Here is a 21501-nt window from a genome sequence, read left to right as displayed (position 1 = left end):
AAAATAACGTATTGTATAGTAACAATGAATATGTTAAATATTAAGTTTACCTTAGTTTTGTTGCAAGGTAGTGTTTCTGTGGGCACCCTGCATCACTGCTTTGGATTGATTTAATCCATCTCTTATCTGAAGATTAAATAAAATCCTACTTTATCGTAAAATGAGAATTGGAAAAGTATTGTCTGTCTTGTACACTACAAGAATAAAGGCACCTGCTCATTTTCTCCTCGTAGAAGGACACTACTTATTTGCATGGAAATTTACTTCACAAAAGAGAAATCCCAACATAGTCCCATTTTGTTCTCAGAAGTGTGTTTCATGAACTGTGAATCCCAGTTCTCAAGATGTTTTTCTGAGAAGCAGCAGCATAAGAAGGATAAAGCAGCAGTTATGTCCTCACAGCATGAGCATTAGGCACAGACACAGCCCCCTTGGCACCGTAAGGTACACATCACCTTTCCCTTTAACAATAAGGGAGTGGGGACACAATCATCCACATGTCCTACCCAGCCGTGGGAGTAAACAGGAAAGGCAAGACCAGGAGGAACATTGAGCTGTGATGGTGAATTAAAACTGTAAAGCTGCTCACCCTACCAAAGATACTGCAAAAAGCCCCAGCTACACCGTACAGTTTTTCCTAAGATTTACTTCTTTTCTTTTTGAAAGGAATGTTTTTGAACATTCAAGCATGTTCTTTCTTCACTTACATGAAGTGAGGAGGTTATTCATTTGGGGAAAGTTCTAAGTGATGTATCACATTTAAATTAAGAGAAGAAACTGAGAGAATGTATCAACAGTTACAGATTTATGGCATCATATAACAGGACATCTGAATAACTGAAATCCATCAGGATCATATTTCTTCCACAAAGTCATTCTTGGCAACAGAGCTCCCAAAGACCATAAGGAGGCACTGCTTTGATGCAGACTCTAAGAATACAACCCTGCACAGAGTTTGGCCACCTGAAATGTCAAGCCTAATTGTGTGCTTCCCCTCAGAACCCTTACACTGCTCTCCTCAGGTCCATCCCCAATTGCTTTTACTCCATGGTAAACCCACAGCTGCCTGCCATTCTCGTTGCTGTGAGCATCTGCCAAGGAACCAGACAGGATGGTCAATATTGCATCAATTTAATCCTGGGGGTGACAGGTTTAAAGACTAAGCAGAGCTAACTAGCAGTGACTTCTACAGCCCCTGCTAGTAGGTTAATGGCTGTTCCCCGAGGAAATGTGTATCCTCAGCGTGAATGACACGCTTGAGTTGTTGAGCAAGCCTTTAAAACCTTACTTGGTTTGTGCTAATCCCAGCCAGCCACCGCTCACCCCTTTATTTAATGCACTCACTTCAACTGCACGGAAAATGGTAGTAGCTTTTTCTGTTGCCCTACTTTAGATAAAATAGAATTCCTCTTGGCTTATTATTTTCATCTCACTATGTACAACATCAAACTGTGAGATTTGTGACAATTTTTTAAATGAAAGCTGTACTGCTTTTTAGCCATAGGAGTTCTATTCTGTAAAAGCCTGGGGTGTGGGCTTGGGGTTTTTAATGCTAAATACTAGGAGCTGTATAACAGTAACAACTTAAAATAGAAAGAAGGACTTGACAAAAAAAAAAAAAAAGAAAAAAAAGAAAAAAAAGGCTAGATGGAAAGGATGTGAAGAACAGACATGCAGCTTCTCTACAAGCTTTCACTAGACGTTTATTTTCTAGTGTCAGCTCTCTTAAGGGATTTCCTACAAGCCATTCTAAATATATTTCTTTAAAGGCAGCACCAAAATTCTCCTCAATGACCTGTGTAATGGGGATAAGTTTCTCAAAAGTAAGTATGTGATTTTTAACTCCACGTATTTTGAGGCCATTTTTGTTACCCAGGTGGGAGTTCAGAGCCTACATGCCTCTGTAGATCTGCCCCAGTTTGAAGGTCGTTTTACAAAAAGAACCTTGTCTAGCAGGTTTTTCTCAAATGCCTTGTATTTTTGTTTTATGAACAGGCATGTAATTCTTACACAAAATTAAAATGCACTGCTGGAGCTGTACTGATGGTTAGCCCATTATACCACAGTATCATCCTCACACAAGTTCTACAGCCTCATGCTTTGCAAATACCAGTGATCAGGAGCCAGTCTACAACAGCACATGAAAGATGTGATAAAACATGTAGCTAGCTGTGTACACCCTCACTGTTTAACAAAAGTTACATATTTTCATGAAATACTGTAACTTTATTATCTGCTCAATAGCAGCAATATCTTAACCACTAGATTATTTCCATGACCTACACTTGTATCATCTTGTACAGGGATCTCCCTGCATGCCTGTGTTTATGTTAAGTCTCAAGGAGTCTACATGCTGTACGAAATTGTTTTCATCATCAGGTAACTGTAATTATTTTCTAATCATCACCCCTTGGTGTTTTCATGCTTGTTACTGATCCAAGTAGGCTCCTTGCTTCAATTCCAGGTTTGTGCAACCATATTCTGCTGTTTCCAATACACTTGGTTACACAAATCCCCACCTCATTTTGAAATGGATGTACCAAAATACTGCAAGGAGTGACTGCATGAGACACAAGGGGTACAGGCAAGCATCTGGGAGCAATAAGCTCTTCAGCTAGAACAAGAGTTTCTATTCCCTCATTTCCTTGCATTCTTTTTAATATAGGACACTACAAAGAAAATTTCCAAGGGCCCAGCCTGCTCTGTAATATGTTCTACACTACTCAAACAAGCAGCCACCACAAATAAAAAGAGATTTTAGAAGAGTCCGTCAGAAACACAGACTGAAAAATCTAAAAATCATTATTGTAACTACCATGGTTTTATTTCTTTTAAATTTAAGTGCATTAGGTGCAAGTTTTCTGAAAAATGTATACCCTAAGCACACATACTGGGGTAGCCACATCTTCCTCTAAATAGTTTTCCTTTATTTTTGGGGTTTAGTCTTCCTAAACTTTATTGTAACAGAAAAAGCCTCTCCTCATTTTTATTTTTCTTTTCATATACTCTAAAAGACTACAACCTTGTTTTGTCAGCATTACTCTCTCTGCTTATGTGCTTTTCAAGCTGTAACACTCCAAGAGATGCCTCCGTATTTAATAAAACATTTTAATCAACAATACTCATATCTTTATTTACCATTAATAAACATTAAAACAATAGTCTGTGGATAAGAACAAACAGAGAAAACAGTAACTTCTCAGACATTTACATTAACTTGCAAGTACAGTATTAAGGATCACTGACTAGTCATCCCAAACCTTTACACTTTGCAGTATCTAAGGAGTTTCTCATCCCCATCCATATCGCCAGAACCTTTTCTCAAGGATTTTCAGAATATGTGCCATAGAAATAAGGATACCAAGTTTTGGGGTTGACTTGGACACCTTTCCCTCCTCCCTGATGCTCCTCAGCCTTCTGCAGTAGAAACAACATGCCTGGGATTTCCTGGCAGAGAGCAGCCCAGGCAGAACAGCAGCTGCTCCACAGGCATTCCCAGCAGTGGCAGGTAGCTCCACGAAGGCCCCCGGATGTCCAGGGCCACCAGGCACACACAGCTCAGTTACATGGTGCCTGTGCAGCAGAAGCAATGGATCCAGGCTCTGCCAGCTTTCTGTCAGCACCTCAGCCAACATGTGAGAATGAATATGAAGAACAGCTGCTTCTTAGATGTTGTAACTTGAAAGCATAGTAACATCATTCCAGGATATCCCCAAGCCTGGTACTACTTCCTTCTGGGAGAAGCGAAACTTGCTAAGCTCTTTTCTGTGCAGAAGAGATAAAAGTCATCACTTGGAACTTTCACTTTGCATGGCAACTAGGAAGGAGCATTATTACACTCTTGAGTTTTGTCCCAGAAAATGCAAAACACGAGCACAGTGAACTCAGAACCCTATAAAGAAAACTGAATTATGCTTGGAAACAACACAAGGGCACACAGCTGAGTTGCACATTGTAGCCTGAATCAAAAATTGTTTTGCCTTGTACCAAAAAAGAAAAAGAAATAACATTAAGGCCATATTCTCTTGCCATCTGCTCCAAGCCTACCATCTGAACTGCCTTTTACAAAGCCTGTATCAAACACAACATCAGAGGTAAAACAACTGGCTTTTCCATGCATCTTAAAGGCTATAATTAATTATTTCTGCTATACGAAGTTAAATGTGAAACACCAGTCTGTGTCCATTGGGCACTTTTATGACAGCAATCAAGACACAACTACCTACATCTGTCCTTCCCCAGCCTCCCACACCTCTATTCACTTCTTCTTTGTAGCTTGTCTTTGTAGAACAGAGCTCTGAGAAATACAGATTCCAGTTCTTTCATCACAAGATCTCAACTACAATAAGACAGCTAAAATATAAGACACCAGAATTTTACAGCAAGTGGGTACATCTTCTAAATTATGAAACCTGAAGAGCTTTTGACATTTACTATCATTTAATGCAGGGAAATCTTGTCTGGCTGGAAGAAAAAAGTTCAACAACCAATTATGCACCAAAACTGTTACTGTTGACTCAAGCCAGCATGAATCACAATACAGATAGGCTTTTCTTTCCATGGAAGAAATCTTCTCATAGCTCCCTCCACTTAGAAAGAAACTATTTTTAATCTTACATTTTCACATTTGGATACTTTGCTGCTCACCCTGTGGCAATATATATATTTTCTGATCACTCTGTATGAGAGGGGAGCTGTTGAAATGCTCAAGGCTTAGAGCTACACTGATGGCTATGCCCTGATTTCCAGCACTGTCAGACAGCACTGACATAAAGCCATCAGCTTGAAGTAGAGTCACAAAGGAGGCTGAGATTTGGTGTGTAAAGCCTGAAGCAGATATAGATTGCAATAGGATGAGCCATGGCTTGTTGAGGCACTGGTTCCACATCTTACTGAAGACTCTACACTGACTGGCACTTGCTGGCCCAGCCCTTAATTTCTATAATAATCCCATCCTGCAGCAAATGCTGGAGAGATTGTTCTAGACACTTCTGAAGGCTAAACTACTGAGATTTTAACAAAAAATATTTGTGTAGCAAGTTTCACACTAGCCTTTCTAAGTATCATTTGTAACCTTGACTGTACCTGTTAATTTATAATTGGAAACTAGAAGGGAAGAAAAGTTTAAAGGATGGGATTTTAAAAACCTCACTCACCCACACACCCAGCAGCTCCTCCTGCCTCAATGCAACTCCTCATTGTGGTGCAGCCACTAACAGAACCTAATAATGCACTGCAGTTCAGGGCAACATGGATTTTAGCTTTTCCCCTTTCTTATCAATGACTAAGAAGATTCACTGACATTGAGTTCTGTAAAAATCCTGGTGAAGAAAGGTGGAAGGAAAAGGAAGGAAATCTCTTAAACAAATATCTTTGAAGTTAAACAGCCACAAAAAAGTGAGCTTTTGAGGCAAACAGAGGGTGTTTCAGAGCAAAGCCTCACACACAAGCAGAAAGAGCCACCAAATGGCCCATTAGAAAGCAAAGACGCTGAAAAAACCTGACAAGGTCTTTGAGAAAACAAAACTATTTGAAAAGATAAACTAGTCATATGCACTCTAAAGAAACACAGTTGGAAAATATATTCTATTTTAAGAGTAAGAAAAGTATTTCTACCAGGAAAATAGTAATTAGGAAGAGGCTTACTTTTTTCAAAGCTGATCTATGTCCTGTACTAACTACTGCCTTTGAAATACAAATGTTTACATGTATTTGCTTGCTCTAAAAGCACACAAACCTCATTGAGTATGGTCTTTTAAACCTAGCTTCCATATGGAATGCAAGAAGACACCATGACGAATGCAAGCAAATTGTTAAACAGCTGTGTCTGCCTGTGAGCCGGGCCAGCTTCTGCCATTCACACAAACAGTGCCCTGCACAGGTTCCTCCTTAACAGTCCGTGCTGCCATCAGCACTGCCCCAGCCAGCACATGCAGCACTACACAGCACCCTGCTTCAACAGATCTTCATCTGGTGCAACTGCAACACAGCTGGGAGAAAAGCTTTTGGGAGAGAAACACCCCTTAGGAAGCCAAGATTTAAGACTATTATAACTCTGAAATGTCCTACAGCCTCTGCAGTACCTAACTTCCTGTTACCGGAGGCAACATTTGGTTTTCACAAAGGTTTACTAACACCACTAGTACTCAGCATGCAAGCAAAGGGTCATCTTTATTTGGTAGGATTTTTGAACACATTAAATGCCTTATCACACAGCAAAAAGATTATACAGCAAAATTCTACTGAACAACTTGTAAACAATTTCCTGATACTTTGCTTAATTGTTCAGATACCTTAACTTAGTGTGGGAGCCTGTCTGATAGGGATTTCCTTGCCCCCTTTGGATTTACTCTCATTCCAAAAAAAGAAAACATCCACAAACATTCTCAGGGAAACTTTCTGAAGGATGAATTGGTTCTGAAACTCTCAGTATTTTCCACCCCCTTTCAGATCACTAGGGTGACATTCCTAGCCCACCTTTAGTTTCTTCAGCTACTACACAAGAAAGCTTGAATGCCCATTCTAAAAAATTCACATTTACTGAGCAATGGTGTTTCGAAGCTTCTTTGCCTTTTTAACATTGACTTAGACATCAGATTTCTTGTGCATTTACTAACAAGTGCAAAAAAGTTAAAATGCTGCTCTTCTAGAGCACTCATCCACCTTATGTGTCCCTCTACTCTTCCAGCAGCTACAAAAAAGAGTCTTTCTACAATGTTGCAAGGGTTACCTCTTCCCTTCTGCAGCACCCTCAGCTAAGAGCCCACTTTCTTCTCTGATGTCAAGTATTTCATGTACCCAAGATTAATTTGTCAATGACTTTGTAAAGAAGCACGTCACACCTGTCAGAAAGAGACTACTGACACAGCTTTCTAGAGAAGTGAAGCATTTCACACAGTTGCAGGGTGACCTTTCCAAAGACTACCCAGGTTACACGCTTTCAAAATAACTCTTACATTTGCTCAGCCTATTGGAGTGAGTCCTCTATTTTTCTCTCTTTACCAACACAGTCAAGTCTGGATATTTGTAACCCATGGATTCACTAAGTTTGTTCTCGTTTTCTAATAGATCTACAAGTAGTTTATTTCAATGCTAGCATGTCAGACTTCTGTGTTCTTTATTAAGGAGCCACAGGCTCAATTGATTCAGAAAGGCAGTATTTCAATGGTTTGTATTTAACATTTTCAAAGAAACCACAAAGACTAGAAATGCAATTATAACAGGCTATACTTTTCTGTTGCGGCCAATCTGCTAGAGACAATACACAAGCCATAACTGATGTACACTGAGCTTACAGACAATTCTCTTCCACTAATTCAAGAAACTGTTGATTTTGAGACAGTGGCATACAATTCTTAAACAATTAATGATTTGCATACAGATTAGTTTGATGGAAGAATGGAAGGCAAACTCAAAACAGAATGGACCAGAAGAAGGGGGTACAATATGAAGCAAGGCAGTCAAGGAGAAGGGTCCCAGTTTTCAGAATATAACAACTGCCCTCCCCTGAAAAACATACCTTCCACAACAGAATTTACAGAGTGTAGGGACTTGGGGGGGAGGAAAGAAACAAGACTGGGTAAACTCACACAATCAAAACATAACGGTGTGTCAATTTTTAACAGTATTGTCACCAGTGTCTACATCATCTCAGACACAGACTTGGGCACATTGGTTCTATTCTTCAATGTGTATCTAAAAGACTGAAGGTAATCATTCTTCTATACTTCTGTGAAGTATTTTGGTATCTGTACTGTAAACAACAATAATTATTTCCAGCTTCATTTTTGATCAGGGAAGTGCCAAGAGCACCAAAGAATGGACTTCAAAACCTTAAATGCAATGGTAAAGTTGTAACATACAAGGGACTTTGTGAAAATTCTGTCCTAGTTCATTGTGGCATAATCAGATGTTGCACCTATAAGCAGTATGAATGATGACATATCACCAGAATTATTGCAACAATGACAGAACAAGGTAAAGCTGAAATCTGATATTCTCTTTAACTTACACGGTCTTATGTTTAAACTGCCTCTTTAAAAAACAAGTATGCTAGATTTGCTATGGAAACTGGTACAGTTTAACTTCCATGATTTTCTGTGTCTCTATGCAAGTCATTTTTTAAAGAAGTGGCTTCTGGCACTGTGCCACAGACACCAAGTATAAGTAAATCCTTATTACACAGATCACTGACCTGAATCTACTGATACCTGCCCATCAATCCAGCTGTCAGGCAAACCTATTACATCCCACACATGAAGTATACACAACTTCAGTTGCGAAAAAAGTCACACCCACTTCCAAAATGGCCATGTAAAAACTTCTACTGCTTCATTGTTTTCCCCCAAAACAATGAAAAATTATTTCTGTTTCTCTGAGGCTTGATAATAAAACCATATTCCTTTAAGGCAGGGGGAAAAAAAGTCACATACAAAAGGCAACTTAACCACTTGACTCATACTTCTTACAGACATTAACCAATTTGTTTGTGCAATGGATTTGGTTTTTAAAAACAGTTTCAAGTTTTGCCGTGTTGCATTTCAGTTTTTAAATGTAATTTTAAGCCAGATTTAAACAACTGTACGACTTATAAAACAGCCTTATGAACACATTACCTGTAACGCAATGACTGGTATGATCAAAACATTCTCACAATGGTATTGGTAAATAAAAATCAACACACTGATTTTTATGCAGCTCTGATACCTCTAGGTTTGCCACCTGTCTGTAATTTAAAACGTTTAAATATTCCCTTCATGAACTTGAGCCTCAGGAAACTTGTATGTATTAGAGAAGCTATGATTTAAAAAGCATGAGGTTTGATTGCTAATTTTTTTTTTTTAATTTTAGATTAGATGACAGAGCTGGATTACCAGAACTGTATTCAGTTTGACAAGCCACATCTCCATCAGAATGTATCAGTACACATTAGTTGTTCATTTTCTTAATGGAAAGGCACAAACTAGATTTGGTTGGGAGAGTTGGTTCATTTTAAATACTCTCCTTTCTTCAGGCTTCCTTCAACAGCTCAAAAAGCCCGTCAACAAGGACTAAATATGCAGCTTCCTGGACCTAATCACCTCAAAAGTAAAATAAAACAAAACCCAGCCTAATGAGGTGGCAAGCCCAGAAGTCACAAGTGTTAGCAGGAAGTTCCTACAGCACCAAAACAATGGAAATGATGGATTTACACATAATTTATCATTCCTACCTTCCAAATACTTAGAGACTTTCTCCATTCGAACTGCCATATGGTAAAGAGAATGAACAGAGAGATGCAAGATTTAGCTTTTAAATCATTTACAGAAAACAAGCCCCCAAAAACACTGAGTTATGATTATTAGTACAAAGAAAGTTATTCGTCCGAACCTGATGTTAGGTCAGATCCTCTGTTCTTTTTATCTTCTACTATTTCATAGAACGGGCCTATTACTTGTAGTAACTCTTCAACTTTGTCCGTCATTGGCATACTCTCAAGAATCTGCACAAGTCCAAAACATGAAGAATCTTATGAAACAGCATTTCAATGATTTAGTCATTCATTTCAACTGATTTTAGAAACTGCTGATCATTGTAAAACTCAGTAACATTTCACTAAGTCACTAAACTTGTTATTCTGATTTTTTTAACTTTTTTTTTTAATTACAGGGAAACAACATAAAATAAGTTCTTGGACAAGATTCTTTTTTTTCAGGTGAAGATGAGATGAGAGAGCTAATGCATTTGCCAACACTAAAACACAGCCTTGACACAGTATTTATTAGTAGACCTTGGAATCCATTGTTTCTGCAATTTCAAACTAAACCACCTCAAAGTTCAATAGGCTGCTGTTAGCCAATATAATTATTTTACAGACAAGTCTTTCCGTGGAGAAAATAAAACAGAGATACTTTTTTGTCTTAGAGGATTCTTCGTACTGTCAAATCCTGCTACCCTCAGTGGAATGTAAGGAGCAGATCAGAAGTGCTCCACTAGGTCCTTCTAAGCCCAAACAAAAAAAAGGACACAATACAAAGGACACACAGCAAAACTGACCACTAAGACCCACTTAGAAGAAGAACAAGCCAGAACCAAGTTCTGCTCTTGAAGCCATTTTTGGTGCATTTCTTCATTTTAAGTTACAGAAACAATACCTTTGATCATATGACAGGAATGCAAAATCTTAAATCTAAAATAAATGAAACAGAAGAGATTCAATAGTTGGATACTATTTTAAAAGCACATGGTATTATTGTCCAGTTCTAGTTTAAGTCCTTTCAAACAAGCTAATAGCTTTGTTCCTCTTGCATTCTCTGCTTTTTTAGTTACCATATTTTGAAAGTGGCAATAGCTATAGGTAAAAACAGAGGCTGAAGCAAACTAACAGCTACAGTGCACCTCCTCCTCCTGAAGGGCACCAAGAAAGCAACAGATGAAGGTATGCGCTGCCACAGAATATGCTGCTCAAAGGCACCAAGCACACCAGCAAGCAGTAGGAACAAAAGTTGCAGTGTTATTGCACAGAGCAGGAGCTCCAGGCAGGCTAACACCTAGCAAGTCAACACTTGCAAACCAGTCAAGGCTAGCAAGAGACAGCAATTCTATCAACCTGCAGTTTCACTGCCACTTCTCTGATCTGTTCAGTGTACGTAATTCATTCTGTCTTTGTTAGGGAGAAATACTCAGATACACAGAGCTGGATATGAAACAGAGATCGAACTTTACCTCAGTAACATTGAGAGAAACAAGAAGCCTATTCTAGAATAAGGTTTTTCAAATAAGGTATTTGTTATGTATTTATTTCTATAGTCAGCTCTGTAAGCTGTTTTACACGTGCATTTCTGTGACGCCTGCACATTACTGCTCTTCATGTATTCTAAACAGACCTCAATATATTCTGTGCTACTTAGAGCCACTCTTTGAACTTTTTCTAACTGCTAGCTTTTAGGTGAGCGCGAAAAGAGAAAATACTTCCACCAGCAAAAGTAACTGCTTGCTTATTATAGCCACTAGGCTTAATAAGCAATCTCAAAATTTGAAAGTGAAAAGTAAGATATTATGTATCCTGATTTACTGTTTTCCTTGAATGTCACACAATTCATACATACTCATGTTTTAAATTAGAAACACCACAGAGTGTTAACACTTCATGCTAAGATATCACTTATTTGTAATATATAACAAAACACTATCTCTGAAATGTAAACAAATTAGTTTATACAGCATTGCAAAATAAATTTCAGAAAGGCCACCTGAAACAAACTACCCTTGAATCTTAGCTTGGGTCCATTTGGTTTATTTTTACTAAAAAAAAAAGACATTTGGTAATCTCTCACCAGCATATCAAAACCTCACCAAGACACATTCCTCAACTGTAATTTTCAAGGTTACCACATTAAGAAGGGGCAAAAAAAAACCCAAAACAAATCTGGAATTTTGTGACAAAATATATAGGCCAAACACAATGTGCAAATGCCAGGGAATGCCCCAGGGCTGGGAGAATATGGCAATCTTATACACAGTCCTGGGATATGAGCATACAAGTGGCTTTTTGCCCCCTCAGAAATGGATACCTATGCAGCAACAGCAGACTGCCCACAGTAAGTCCATGAGGATCAGTGCATTACATGCTGATAGAACAACCCAGTGGATCCATTTGAAATGCACTTCCACTGACATTGCAAGTAGAATCAATTGGGATGGAAAAGCTGAAGCTAGTAGTCCAAATGTGAGAGCTGAAACAGCACCAAAGCAGGGTAAACAGATTCCCCAGTTTCAAAGCTGAGCAAGGCTGGAAGTCATTTGCTCTCCAATCCCTACATGCAATCCACACAGAAGCAGAATATTTGTGCTTCATTAGGGTCAAGGAAGCAGACTTCCTCACAGAAAGTTTACTCGAGTTTTTTTAGAACAAACATTGCAGTTTCACTTGGTTTTAGTGTCCTGTCCAAACCAGTTACTGCACTGAAAAAAACCCATAAGGTAATCTACTGAAATATCAACATATATTGAATACAAGATTTGAAATGAAGCACTAAACCTTGTGGCACACATTCAAAGGAATTATTAAAATTTAGGGGAATTTTTAATCAAACAAAAAGTATTTGGCCTACTGTGTTTTCTGGAGCTGCTTATTTTTCATTTTAGAGCAGATACAGTAATAGCAGCAGGAACTAAATTACCAGAACTACAGACAGGAAAAAGAACAGTAAATGAGACTCCAGCTCCTTGCCTAGTAAAAAATTTAGTTGTATCACCCATTAAACAGATTCAGAGTTTTATGTCAAGATAGTGGCCTAGGAAAAAAGCCAAGCATATTCAGAGTAGAACTTTTTCCCCTTGATTCAAACCTCATTATAATAATAGATTACAATTATACTTTTATTCAGATTGTCAGCAAATAGTCGTTAAACTGGAAAAGTCATCTTTAAAAGTTTCAGTGAAAGACTGCAGTGAAAAGGGTTAGTTAAGAAAAGACATGACACTTTTAACCCTGTTTAGTTAATAATGCAATTCCCGCTTAATACGGTAACTGTGACTGTTTACAAGTTACACATCTATTTGAAAACAGAGCACATTACTCAATGCTAAGAGTTTCACTGCAAGGATAATATTATGGAATATTTTCATAACAAGCACAGAAAATTCAGGTTGTTGAGTTCCTCCTGAAAAATCGAAAATTATTAGGTTTACATATTTGATTATAATAATGTCTCCAGTTATGAGAGTGAGATCTTTTGTCCCAAAGTCCTTCTGGAAAGTTGTTCTAGTCTCTTTTTCAGGATAAGGATCACTTACCTCTCTCAGCTCTAAGAACTGAGGCAGTGTGTGGTACCATTTTTTTTTCTTTAATACCCCCTTTACCATGATTTTAATATTTCACTTTCTTGAGCTCTGTCATTTAAGCTTCACATCAGCTAGAGCTCTCACGTTTCTCTGAAAACAATACAAATTCTGTAGCTTTTTAAGGAACTTTGTAATTTTCTTCCCCCACAGGCCAAACAACATAGTACTGAAATGTAACAGTTTACATAGGGGATAACTCATTTGGAGCTCGGGCAGGGGTAGTCAGCAAGACCTGCCTCACATTCCTCTACTTCTGGAACATTTGTTCTAGAAAATCCCTTCATTTGTAAACATACCTTTTTCATTTCATCAACATAGGCTATCATGGCTTCTTCTTTGGACATGTTTCCCAAGGCACTCCAAGCATCCCTAGGAAAGAAAGTCACATATACCTTCAGTATCTTCAGGGCGTACTGGATTTTTTTCAGCTTGGCCTTAAGTAGGTCAATTATGTAATGTCCAAAGTTTCTCTGATACAAATAAAATGCAAGAATGAGTCACATTATTTTTTAGGTACAAATATATAATTTGCTAGTATAATCACACAGTGGAAGAAGAAGCAACAAACTGAACAGACTGGGGACTGAAGAGTTTCTCACTGACTACCTAAGATTTTGTACCCAGTAAGTTACAAATAAGCCCAGATACGAGACACACACATTATCCTTCTGACTGAGTTTAAGATCCTCTACTGTATAAAACAAACAGGCCCAGACACTTAAGCCAGCACTTACAAACAGCTGCCACTCAGGTAGAACAAGCTACAAGAAAAATCTGTCTGAGTTCAGCAACTGGGGAAAGACACATCAGTCTAGCAGGCAAATAGTTACCACAGCAGCTACTTATGACCTAAATATAATCTTCCCCTCTACAACTCTGTAAGACAAAACTCTAACCAAATTTATCAGTATTGCACAAGGAATCTGTCAGAACAGACTGCAATAAAGCATTTCCTCAGTCTTGCACATGATTTGACATTTGAGAATATTTGTCCCACTCATAGAAAACCACCAAGGCTGGTGGCTCACATTCCAGCTACAACTATCCAGGTGGATGAAAGCTCACTGCCCTAGTCGGTGCCCTGCACTCTGGCTTGGGGATGTTGAGGAGGAAGGAAGGAGGAAAAAAAATAAGTCATTGGAATAATTTCACAGATTCCCATGACCACCATGACCACAAAGACAGCAATAATATTTGTTCTTCAGGACAAATAATCATTAAAATATTATAAGCAAAACATTCACATTGGCTTTTCAAAGGGAACGTAGCAATTTGGTGAATCAGAAGCCTTCCCAGGCCAAGGCAAACACAGATAGTGGGAAGCCCTGCCACTGAGCAGACAAACCAGAAAGACATAAACCCAATCTCCCAACCAAGAGCTCAAAGCTGTATTAGTGGTTGCCAGTGAGCATTTATTTACTTCAGGCTCAGATCACACACAAAAACTCAAGAAGGAAGAACTCTAGACACTCATATACATCACTCATTCTTCACAGCACCTAAAACTTCATTTTACAACATGGGATAAACACTGCAGAGGTACCATGATGGTGGTTGCCCAAGAAAAACCTGCCCACCTACATAATCCAAGGGAACATTTCCATCTGCAACTCTGAGAAGTCATAAATTATCTGAGTTAGAAAGCTGGAATACAACAGAAAACTAATTCAAGCATCAAAGGTTATAAATGTTCTTTTCATTTAAAAAGAAAGAGTTTAGAGAGTTTCTTTCTCCAAGTGCTACTCTTCTAAACATCTCCACTCCAAGCATAAAAAAAAAATCCCCAAAACAACAACTCATGAAAAGTTACCATTTGTATCTACCAATTGGATCCCAAAATCCAGGTCGAGGAATGTTACAAGGTCCTTGGGTTGCTTGCTTATAAAAGCTATAGAACTTGAGCATCATTTCATTCGTTGGCTGGAATGAACCTAGTGAAAGCATTTTAAAATACAATTAAATTGTCATCAAGAATATTAGTGAGTATTTTACAAGCTTAATGGTTCTAGGAGAAAACAGCCTGCAGCCTGTTACAGCCTGATTCACAGCACTACAATAAAAGTCAACAGAAAACATCTTCACCTCATCTACTGCGAACCAACACCACTGAAAATATTTACTGTACAAACAGCAAGTTTCAAATGGAGTTTAAAGGACTATAACCTTTACTGCTGTTAAGGTCAGACTCCACTATTAGAATAAAAAAAGGTAATAAGTAACATAAAGTCGATGTCCTTTCACTCAGTTTAAAGGGACAGGTTTAGCTCTCAGTAAACAAAGTATCTTGCAAGTCACTTTACTGTTAACAAATGATAACTTACTGAGAGTCTCCAGAACTCAAAAAAATAACCAAACCAACACAATTAACCCAAAACACAGCCTTCTGCAGCGTTTTGGTTACTTCAGGTATTTGACAACACTTTCAGTAACAGTTTCACCATACCTCCCGATTTGGTTCTCTCTTCTTCCTTTGCGGAACACACTTTTGTAGAGGTAAAAAATGTAAATATAAAACTCTAATAGCTGGCAGGGAAGATTTATAACCAATCCATGAAATCAGGTAGCTTGAGGTTGGATTCTAATCATTAGAAGTTTATAGTCACCTTTACCTCAGAACCTCAAAAACATTCGATTTTACCTTACACTTGAATTAATGATGTATGTAATAAACATTTTTTTTTCAAAAAAACATCATAACTCTTATGAAAAAGATACCTTCTGATTTTCTTTTCTTTTTTTTTTTTCTTTTCCCTTTTGTTAACTCATCCAAGCAGAGGGGAACTCACGATAACAGCTCTGTTTAAGCAACTTTAGGATATTAGGGGGACTGAAATCGCGAGGAGGTGACAGATCCCCTGGTCCAGGCTTCCCGACTGAGGAGCTCCTGGCAGGGCTCGGAAGGCTCCCGAGCCGGCGCTTTTCCCGAGAGGCGGGAGCAGCACTATTGCCGAGCTTCCAGCGCTTCTCCAGCCGCTGCCGGGGCGGCCGAGCCCTGCCCGCTCCCGGAGCCCGCCCGGCCCCGACAGCGCCGCTGCTGCCGGACCCCCGCGCCGCGCTCACCATTTTTGGGCAGGCTCTGGATCACCTTCACGGCCGCCTCGAACCTGGTGGCGTGCAGAGAGCCGGTCTCGGCCATGGCCCCGGCCTCTCACCGCCTCCTGCTCGGCTGCCGGGCCGCGTCCGGCGGGGCAGGCTCGGCTCGGCTCAGCGCCGCCGCCGCAGCCGCCTGTACGGGAGCGGTGCCGGGAGGCGCAGGGCCGTAGCCAGCCCCAGCCCCGCTGCCGGCCTCGGCTCCCGCCCCGCGCCCTCCCCTCCGGCGGGGCCGGGACAACCCAGCCAGCACTTCGGACCGGCCTCGCCCGCAGCCCGCCCGGCCCCGCGCTCAGCCCACCCCGACCTCCGCCCCGGCCTCAGGCGCCCATGTTACGTCTCTCACAGCGGCTCCCTGCCCTTCCCTCCTCCCGCACCGCCCCGGGGCCGCGGGGGCACGCCGGGAAACGTAGTTTCTTTCCCTCTCCTTCCTCTTCCTGCCCTCTCGCTCCCTTGCTTGTATTGCTACAAGACAGGAAAATGAAAATTTCAAAACGAGCCATAATCCACCCGTTTTACGGACCTCAGTTATCTTCAGGACCTCTACCACCTGGCAGACTACTGTGCTGCTGCCTCCCCTCCTCACAGCCATCCTCATACCCGCACCTATTCCCACACAATTCACCTAAATTACCACTGTAGACACATTTTTTGAAATAGTTTTAATGACTCCTATTTACATTAAAATTTTGGGCATGCCTAGAACTCAGGGAGCAACTATTTCCATGGTATCCAAAGATGTGGGTGAATACCAGCACACTACTACCAGTTAGCTCGGTAGCTAAATAAATGAATGGCCTCATTCAAAAGCGCTGCGCATCCAGCCCTCTGCAAAGTCAAACAAAAGTATGCTAAACCAACTGCTTTTGTAGCAAATGGAATAATTTACCCAGTGAGCAACAGGATGAATTAACAGCCCCGTTGAATGGACTAGAGTACAAAAACTTGGCATTCAAGGCAGTTCATTTATCTAGTACACAATATATATTTTAAGTTCCTCTGAAGGCAGTTGTGTGCTCACAGTGTATGCCCTCTGGTGGGAAAGAAAAGCTCCAGAGAGAGGGAATTAGAGCAGATCAGCCCCAGCTCTGCTGAGCTAGTACATTCCTCAAGGTCAGCAGCCAGCTGGCCTGGGGAGGGCTTTGCTGGAGAGAAGCTGACTCTTCCAGAGGTGTTCAGATAGGATTCCCCCTACTGGGCAAATGATGAGCCCGTGTTATGAGCACTGTTCCACTTCTGACCGTTACAGAATAATTTCTCTGCGTTTTTCATTTTGAGTGCTAGATTTCTAAAGTACTTATGAGCTTCATACTAAGATCTAGCATCCTTTTTTTTTCTTCTTTTTTTTTTTTTTTTTTTTTTTTTTTTTTAATCCGTGAAGGTAGGAATGACAGAAGCTCAGATCAAAGGGAAATGCTTTTTGAAGATAAATGGGTCTCTGTATCCTTTGAGCATGCAAGGAGTTAATTTCAAAAGTAATACAAAAATTAGGAGCCTTTTGTGAAGCCAGCTGATGTGTAAGTTCTGTTTATCCAAGCCAATCTATAATGATGTTTGCCTTTTAACTGATTTAAGAGAAATGCAGTCTGCATTTTTATAATGAAAGTTCCCAGACATTCACTGGAAGTAGGCTTTAGAAGAGATGCAAATGACAACCTATTTAATGGCTGTGTGCAGAAACAGAAGCTGCCCTCTTTGAACTGAAGATGTGTGAGGGTGTAAGATCTGCAGATCCAGAATGAGGCAATTGAAGTAACCCAAAATAATCAGTATCATCATGCTCTGACACAAGCATGAAATAGTAAATGAGAGGCAAATATTGAACACTGACATTTTGTGAGAACATATCACAAATGACTGGTTAATTTTAATGATCATATTTAATACTAATTAGCATTGTTAATGTATCTCTTTATGTATATTTTGCCTTCTCAGTGCTGTGACTTCCATGAAGAGTTAACAATAATTAAATGTGGAGTAAAGGTAATAAAGGAGACCCTCTCATCTCTCATGGAGAGCTAGGAATGGATCTACAGCTTTATCTCAAGGAGGACCTAGTCTCCATTCTTTAGAGAACAAAATTATATTACATGCTTGCAAAATCTAATTATGAGGTACGTGTTAAAATGGGCTGTGTTTCTATTTCTCCACAAGAGTAGTTTCCAAAGTAATTGTAAGTATGCCTTGCTCTTGTTTTTTTAATGACCCAATGTATGAGAAGCCAAACTTTGGGAACTGTGACAGGAAGAGTGATCAATGATGCCCATAAGTTGGGATGCAAGAGAAGAGAGACCACGGTGCTCTGCTACCAGCATGATTTGGCAGCGAGTGCAAGGCACAACACTTGACATGTCTGGGTGATTTGCAGTCCTCACACTCCTCTTCACTTGGTGTTTCATGAACTACTTATGGAGAGCCTGTGAATCACTAATATGAGGCATTCCTGGCAGTATTGAGACACATCAAATCTTCTATGGAAGCATGCTGTTGTGGCTGCTGAAAGAATAGATTTAGGGCATCTCTGAAGAAAAGGCAGACAAGCATCATTTTGAGTGTGTCCTTGGACCTGTCCTTCACAGATGCATTAGGCAAGCTTCTTGAGTTCAGCGCTGTTATGCCACACAGCATCAAAGTCTAACAAAGTCTGATGTGTGGACCTACCTTGCAATCCTCATTTTGTGCCATTTGTGAGCTGCCACTGTCCCTTCATATCATTTTCATTTGTATCCTACTGCATTAGTTTTCTAGCAGTTGCTTCCAGGGCTGAGCTATACCCCAGCTCAGCTAGAAGAGCACCTTCATTTTACTTGAGGGACAAAGGAGTCAGTTAAATTATGCAAGTGAAAAGCTGAAACTGGAACCAATTATGCCTATTGCTCCCTCAAGGGTCTGAATCACAGCAGTGTATTTTATAGAATTCTTTAAAAATGGTCCTCAAGAAAGTGGACCATAGTCTCATATGCATTATGAGCAAGTTCTGTAAGCTACCAGATCCAAGAGCATGTAATTTTAGCAAGGCTTACTTTTTGAAGTATGTAATCCAGAGGGGAGGAAAAATGAATTATTTAAAACCTAATAGTCATAATTATGAAGAACTAAATTAGCATTACAATTTCTCAGTCACATCTACATGCTGATGAAGAATGGAAACGTCTAAGAAGGGAAGAGTTTTTTTGAAAGGAGCAACTTTCTACACTGTTTACAGTAGAAAGGCTAATATTTCAAATAGCATTTACTTAGAGGATTTTTAAATGAAATCATGAAGGATACTTGTGTCAAAACCAGCAGCTCTGGAGGAAGAGAACTATTTGCTTACCATGAATATGGCAAAAACAGCAGCTGAAATTTGTTCACTTAAGGAGGCGAATCCCTGTTCCTCAGGAAAAGCCCCTTGGGCAAAGGACTATTTTGTCACAAACAAGAATGCTTTTGGGGATAGAAGTTTCCTTGTGAGGTTCAGTTACACCCCTCAATAACTCGACTAGAAATACTCATCATTTCACAGTTGGGGATTAAGTAATGGAATTATTTTTAACCATTATTAACGGCAGCTTCTTTGCCTAAGGATTAGCCTCCTCCTTGTCAAAGGCATTGAAGGTAACAGAATCCATTTCAAATCACTTTTGAGCTATTCAATTCAGGTATCTCAGGTCTTTCAGTGATTGATATTTCAACCTGCATTTTTGTTTTCCACCATGCCCCCCATTTCACATGTATTTCAAAAAAGCAGATGGAGTACCAAGAGTATAAGCTTAGATCTGTTTCATAAAATGCTCTTTGAAGAACAAAATACGATCATACTTCCAAAGACATTCAGCAGCATTTGACTTTGCATTGAGGTAAGCAGCACTTCTGAAGTCAAAACCCTTTACAGGTTTGTATCTTTGTAGGTTCTAAAGCATAATGCAGTGCCATATTGTGTCTTAAGCCCCTCTTTTTTTTTTTTTTTTCTCCAAGCCTACTATTCATCTCTTTGATGAAATTTTTAATAAAGTTCAGTTTTCCTTACTGCCTCAAGGTATTATTATTGTAGAGCCAGCAGATAGTTATAAGAGAATTGTTCAGATTTTGCATATTCTAGAAAGAACATTCTAAAAATCCCATTCCCTTACAGAGCCATAAACTGAGCTTTGAAAAGTATGTGGTTTCATCTTGCAGCAATGACAAACTGTGCCTTATTACAAACATCAGAAGACAGCTCATAATAAATACTTAATCCTTTCCCTTCAGTAAAACACACAATTTCTGGAGGTCAAATTGTGCTGTCATTTACAGGATATAAATTTGGAATAATTTGATTGATTTGGGAATATTTATGGTGTTAAACATTTTCATAATGCAAATGAGTAAGAATTTGACTCTGAAAAATCGAACTGTGTCTGGTATATTTTTTCCTGTTTTGACATTTGTGCTTCTTGCTAAAGTTTTAGCAGCCTATCCCTGTGTAATTTGCCTCTTGGGAACAGCAAACAAAATACTGTGACTGTATCATATTAATATGCTTATGCAATGGCATATTTACAGCCAGACAGCTCTTGTGATACTTTCTTTACAGTATCTGGAAAGGGAACTTTATACATGTCCTTTTAAAATTCTAGCAAAAGAATTTTATTATTCTTTCTAGCAAGTCTGAAAAATGACTTTGTAAAAAATTGATGATTTTAATGACATTTTTCATGAAACACATTTACCAGTGTGCAGAGCCTGGAATATAACTGGCAAACATCTCACGTATTTTCAGGCCTGTGTTTATCACTGTGGATATTTATACAGGCAGAAAATATACCACTGTGGTTTTGGTCAGTGGGTTTCAACAACCTAATTCAACAGATCGGTGAATTGCTGGAGTGAGTCCTCCAACAAGCTCTCAGAAGGATTTAAGACTGATTTTAATTGGGTGTCTCATCACAGAACCCCCACATCATTGCAATCCGCATAAGCACCCAGCTCTTTTTCTGTGCAAGTCAGAGTAAAGATCAGACTTCTGCAGAAATCAGTGCCAGCTAGACACTCTCCAGTTATGAACCACAGATTTTTCATTCTCATATTCAGATCACGTTTGCAGCAAGACATTTCTAACAAAATTTATCTGGGAAGCTTTACTGAGAAAGAAGTTTGACATTCAGGAGCTATTCCAGTTTATACTGTTAGATCATTTCTGCTCAACTGAAATAAAGGCATTTTCTTTGCTTCACAGTTTTGGGGTGATAAGGCCTGTTCAGTTCACTTAGGTGGGGTAGATGGGTGAACTACAACATCTCAAGATCGGAACCTCATGGATTTTGCCATTTAAAATAAAAAATTAATTATTAGACTCAGTATTCTAAAGGAGAAAAATACTGTATGAATAAATACGATGGGTAAAAAGTGAGGAAATCAAGTGTATTAGGTGGTTTTTTTACTTTTCTTTGCACTAAAGTATTCTGATCACTATAACATATGTTCAGCATGAGAAACTTAATATCAAAGCTTCTGTAAATGATAGGTTAATGAGGAAAGATATCCGTCAGTTTTTGTTTCCCAAAAACTAGAAAAAAATCAAAGAACTTGCTGAATAGATTTCTAACTTAATTACTGTTGGTTTTT

At 39.3% G+C, this 21501-nt stretch overlaps 1 protein-coding gene across 2 annotated transcripts in view; it reads right to left on the bottom strand.

The window, feature by feature from the left end:
* Positions 1–16194, bottom strand: part of ACBD5 (acyl-CoA binding domain containing 5) — a 28578-nt gene extending 12384 nt beyond the window's left edge. The window contains exons 1-5 of one of the 2 annotated variants that reach the window (XM_066199402.1): positions 15886–16194; positions 14636–14756; positions 13122–13194; positions 9370–9481; positions 9212–9244 (exon numbers count right to left, since the gene is read on the bottom strand). In XM_066199402.1, coding sequence (XP_066055499.1) covers positions 9212–9244; positions 9370–9481; positions 13122–13194; positions 14636–14756; positions 15886–15961 — 415 coding nt within the window. In that variant the 5' untranslated portion in view covers positions 15962–16194. The remainder of the gene's footprint in view (positions 1–9211; positions 9245–9369; positions 9482–13121; positions 13195–14635; positions 14757–15885) is intronic. The other variant, XM_066199393.1, reaches the window with a different exon arrangement.
* Positions 16195–21501: the final 5307 nt, after the last annotated feature.

The sequence above is a fragment of the Chamaea fasciata genome, unplaced genomic scaffold, assembly GCF_029207755.1.
Source record: "Chamaea fasciata isolate MVZ Bird 193981 ecotype frontalis unplaced genomic scaffold, bChaFas1.0.hap1 SCAF_1, whole genome shotgun sequence".
In the NCBI taxonomy this organism is placed as follows: Eukaryota; Metazoa; Chordata; class Aves; order Passeriformes; family Sylviidae; genus Chamaea; species Chamaea fasciata.
Note: the sequence above shows the minus strand (reverse complement) of the source record. Positions and strands in the feature narration are given on the sequence as shown.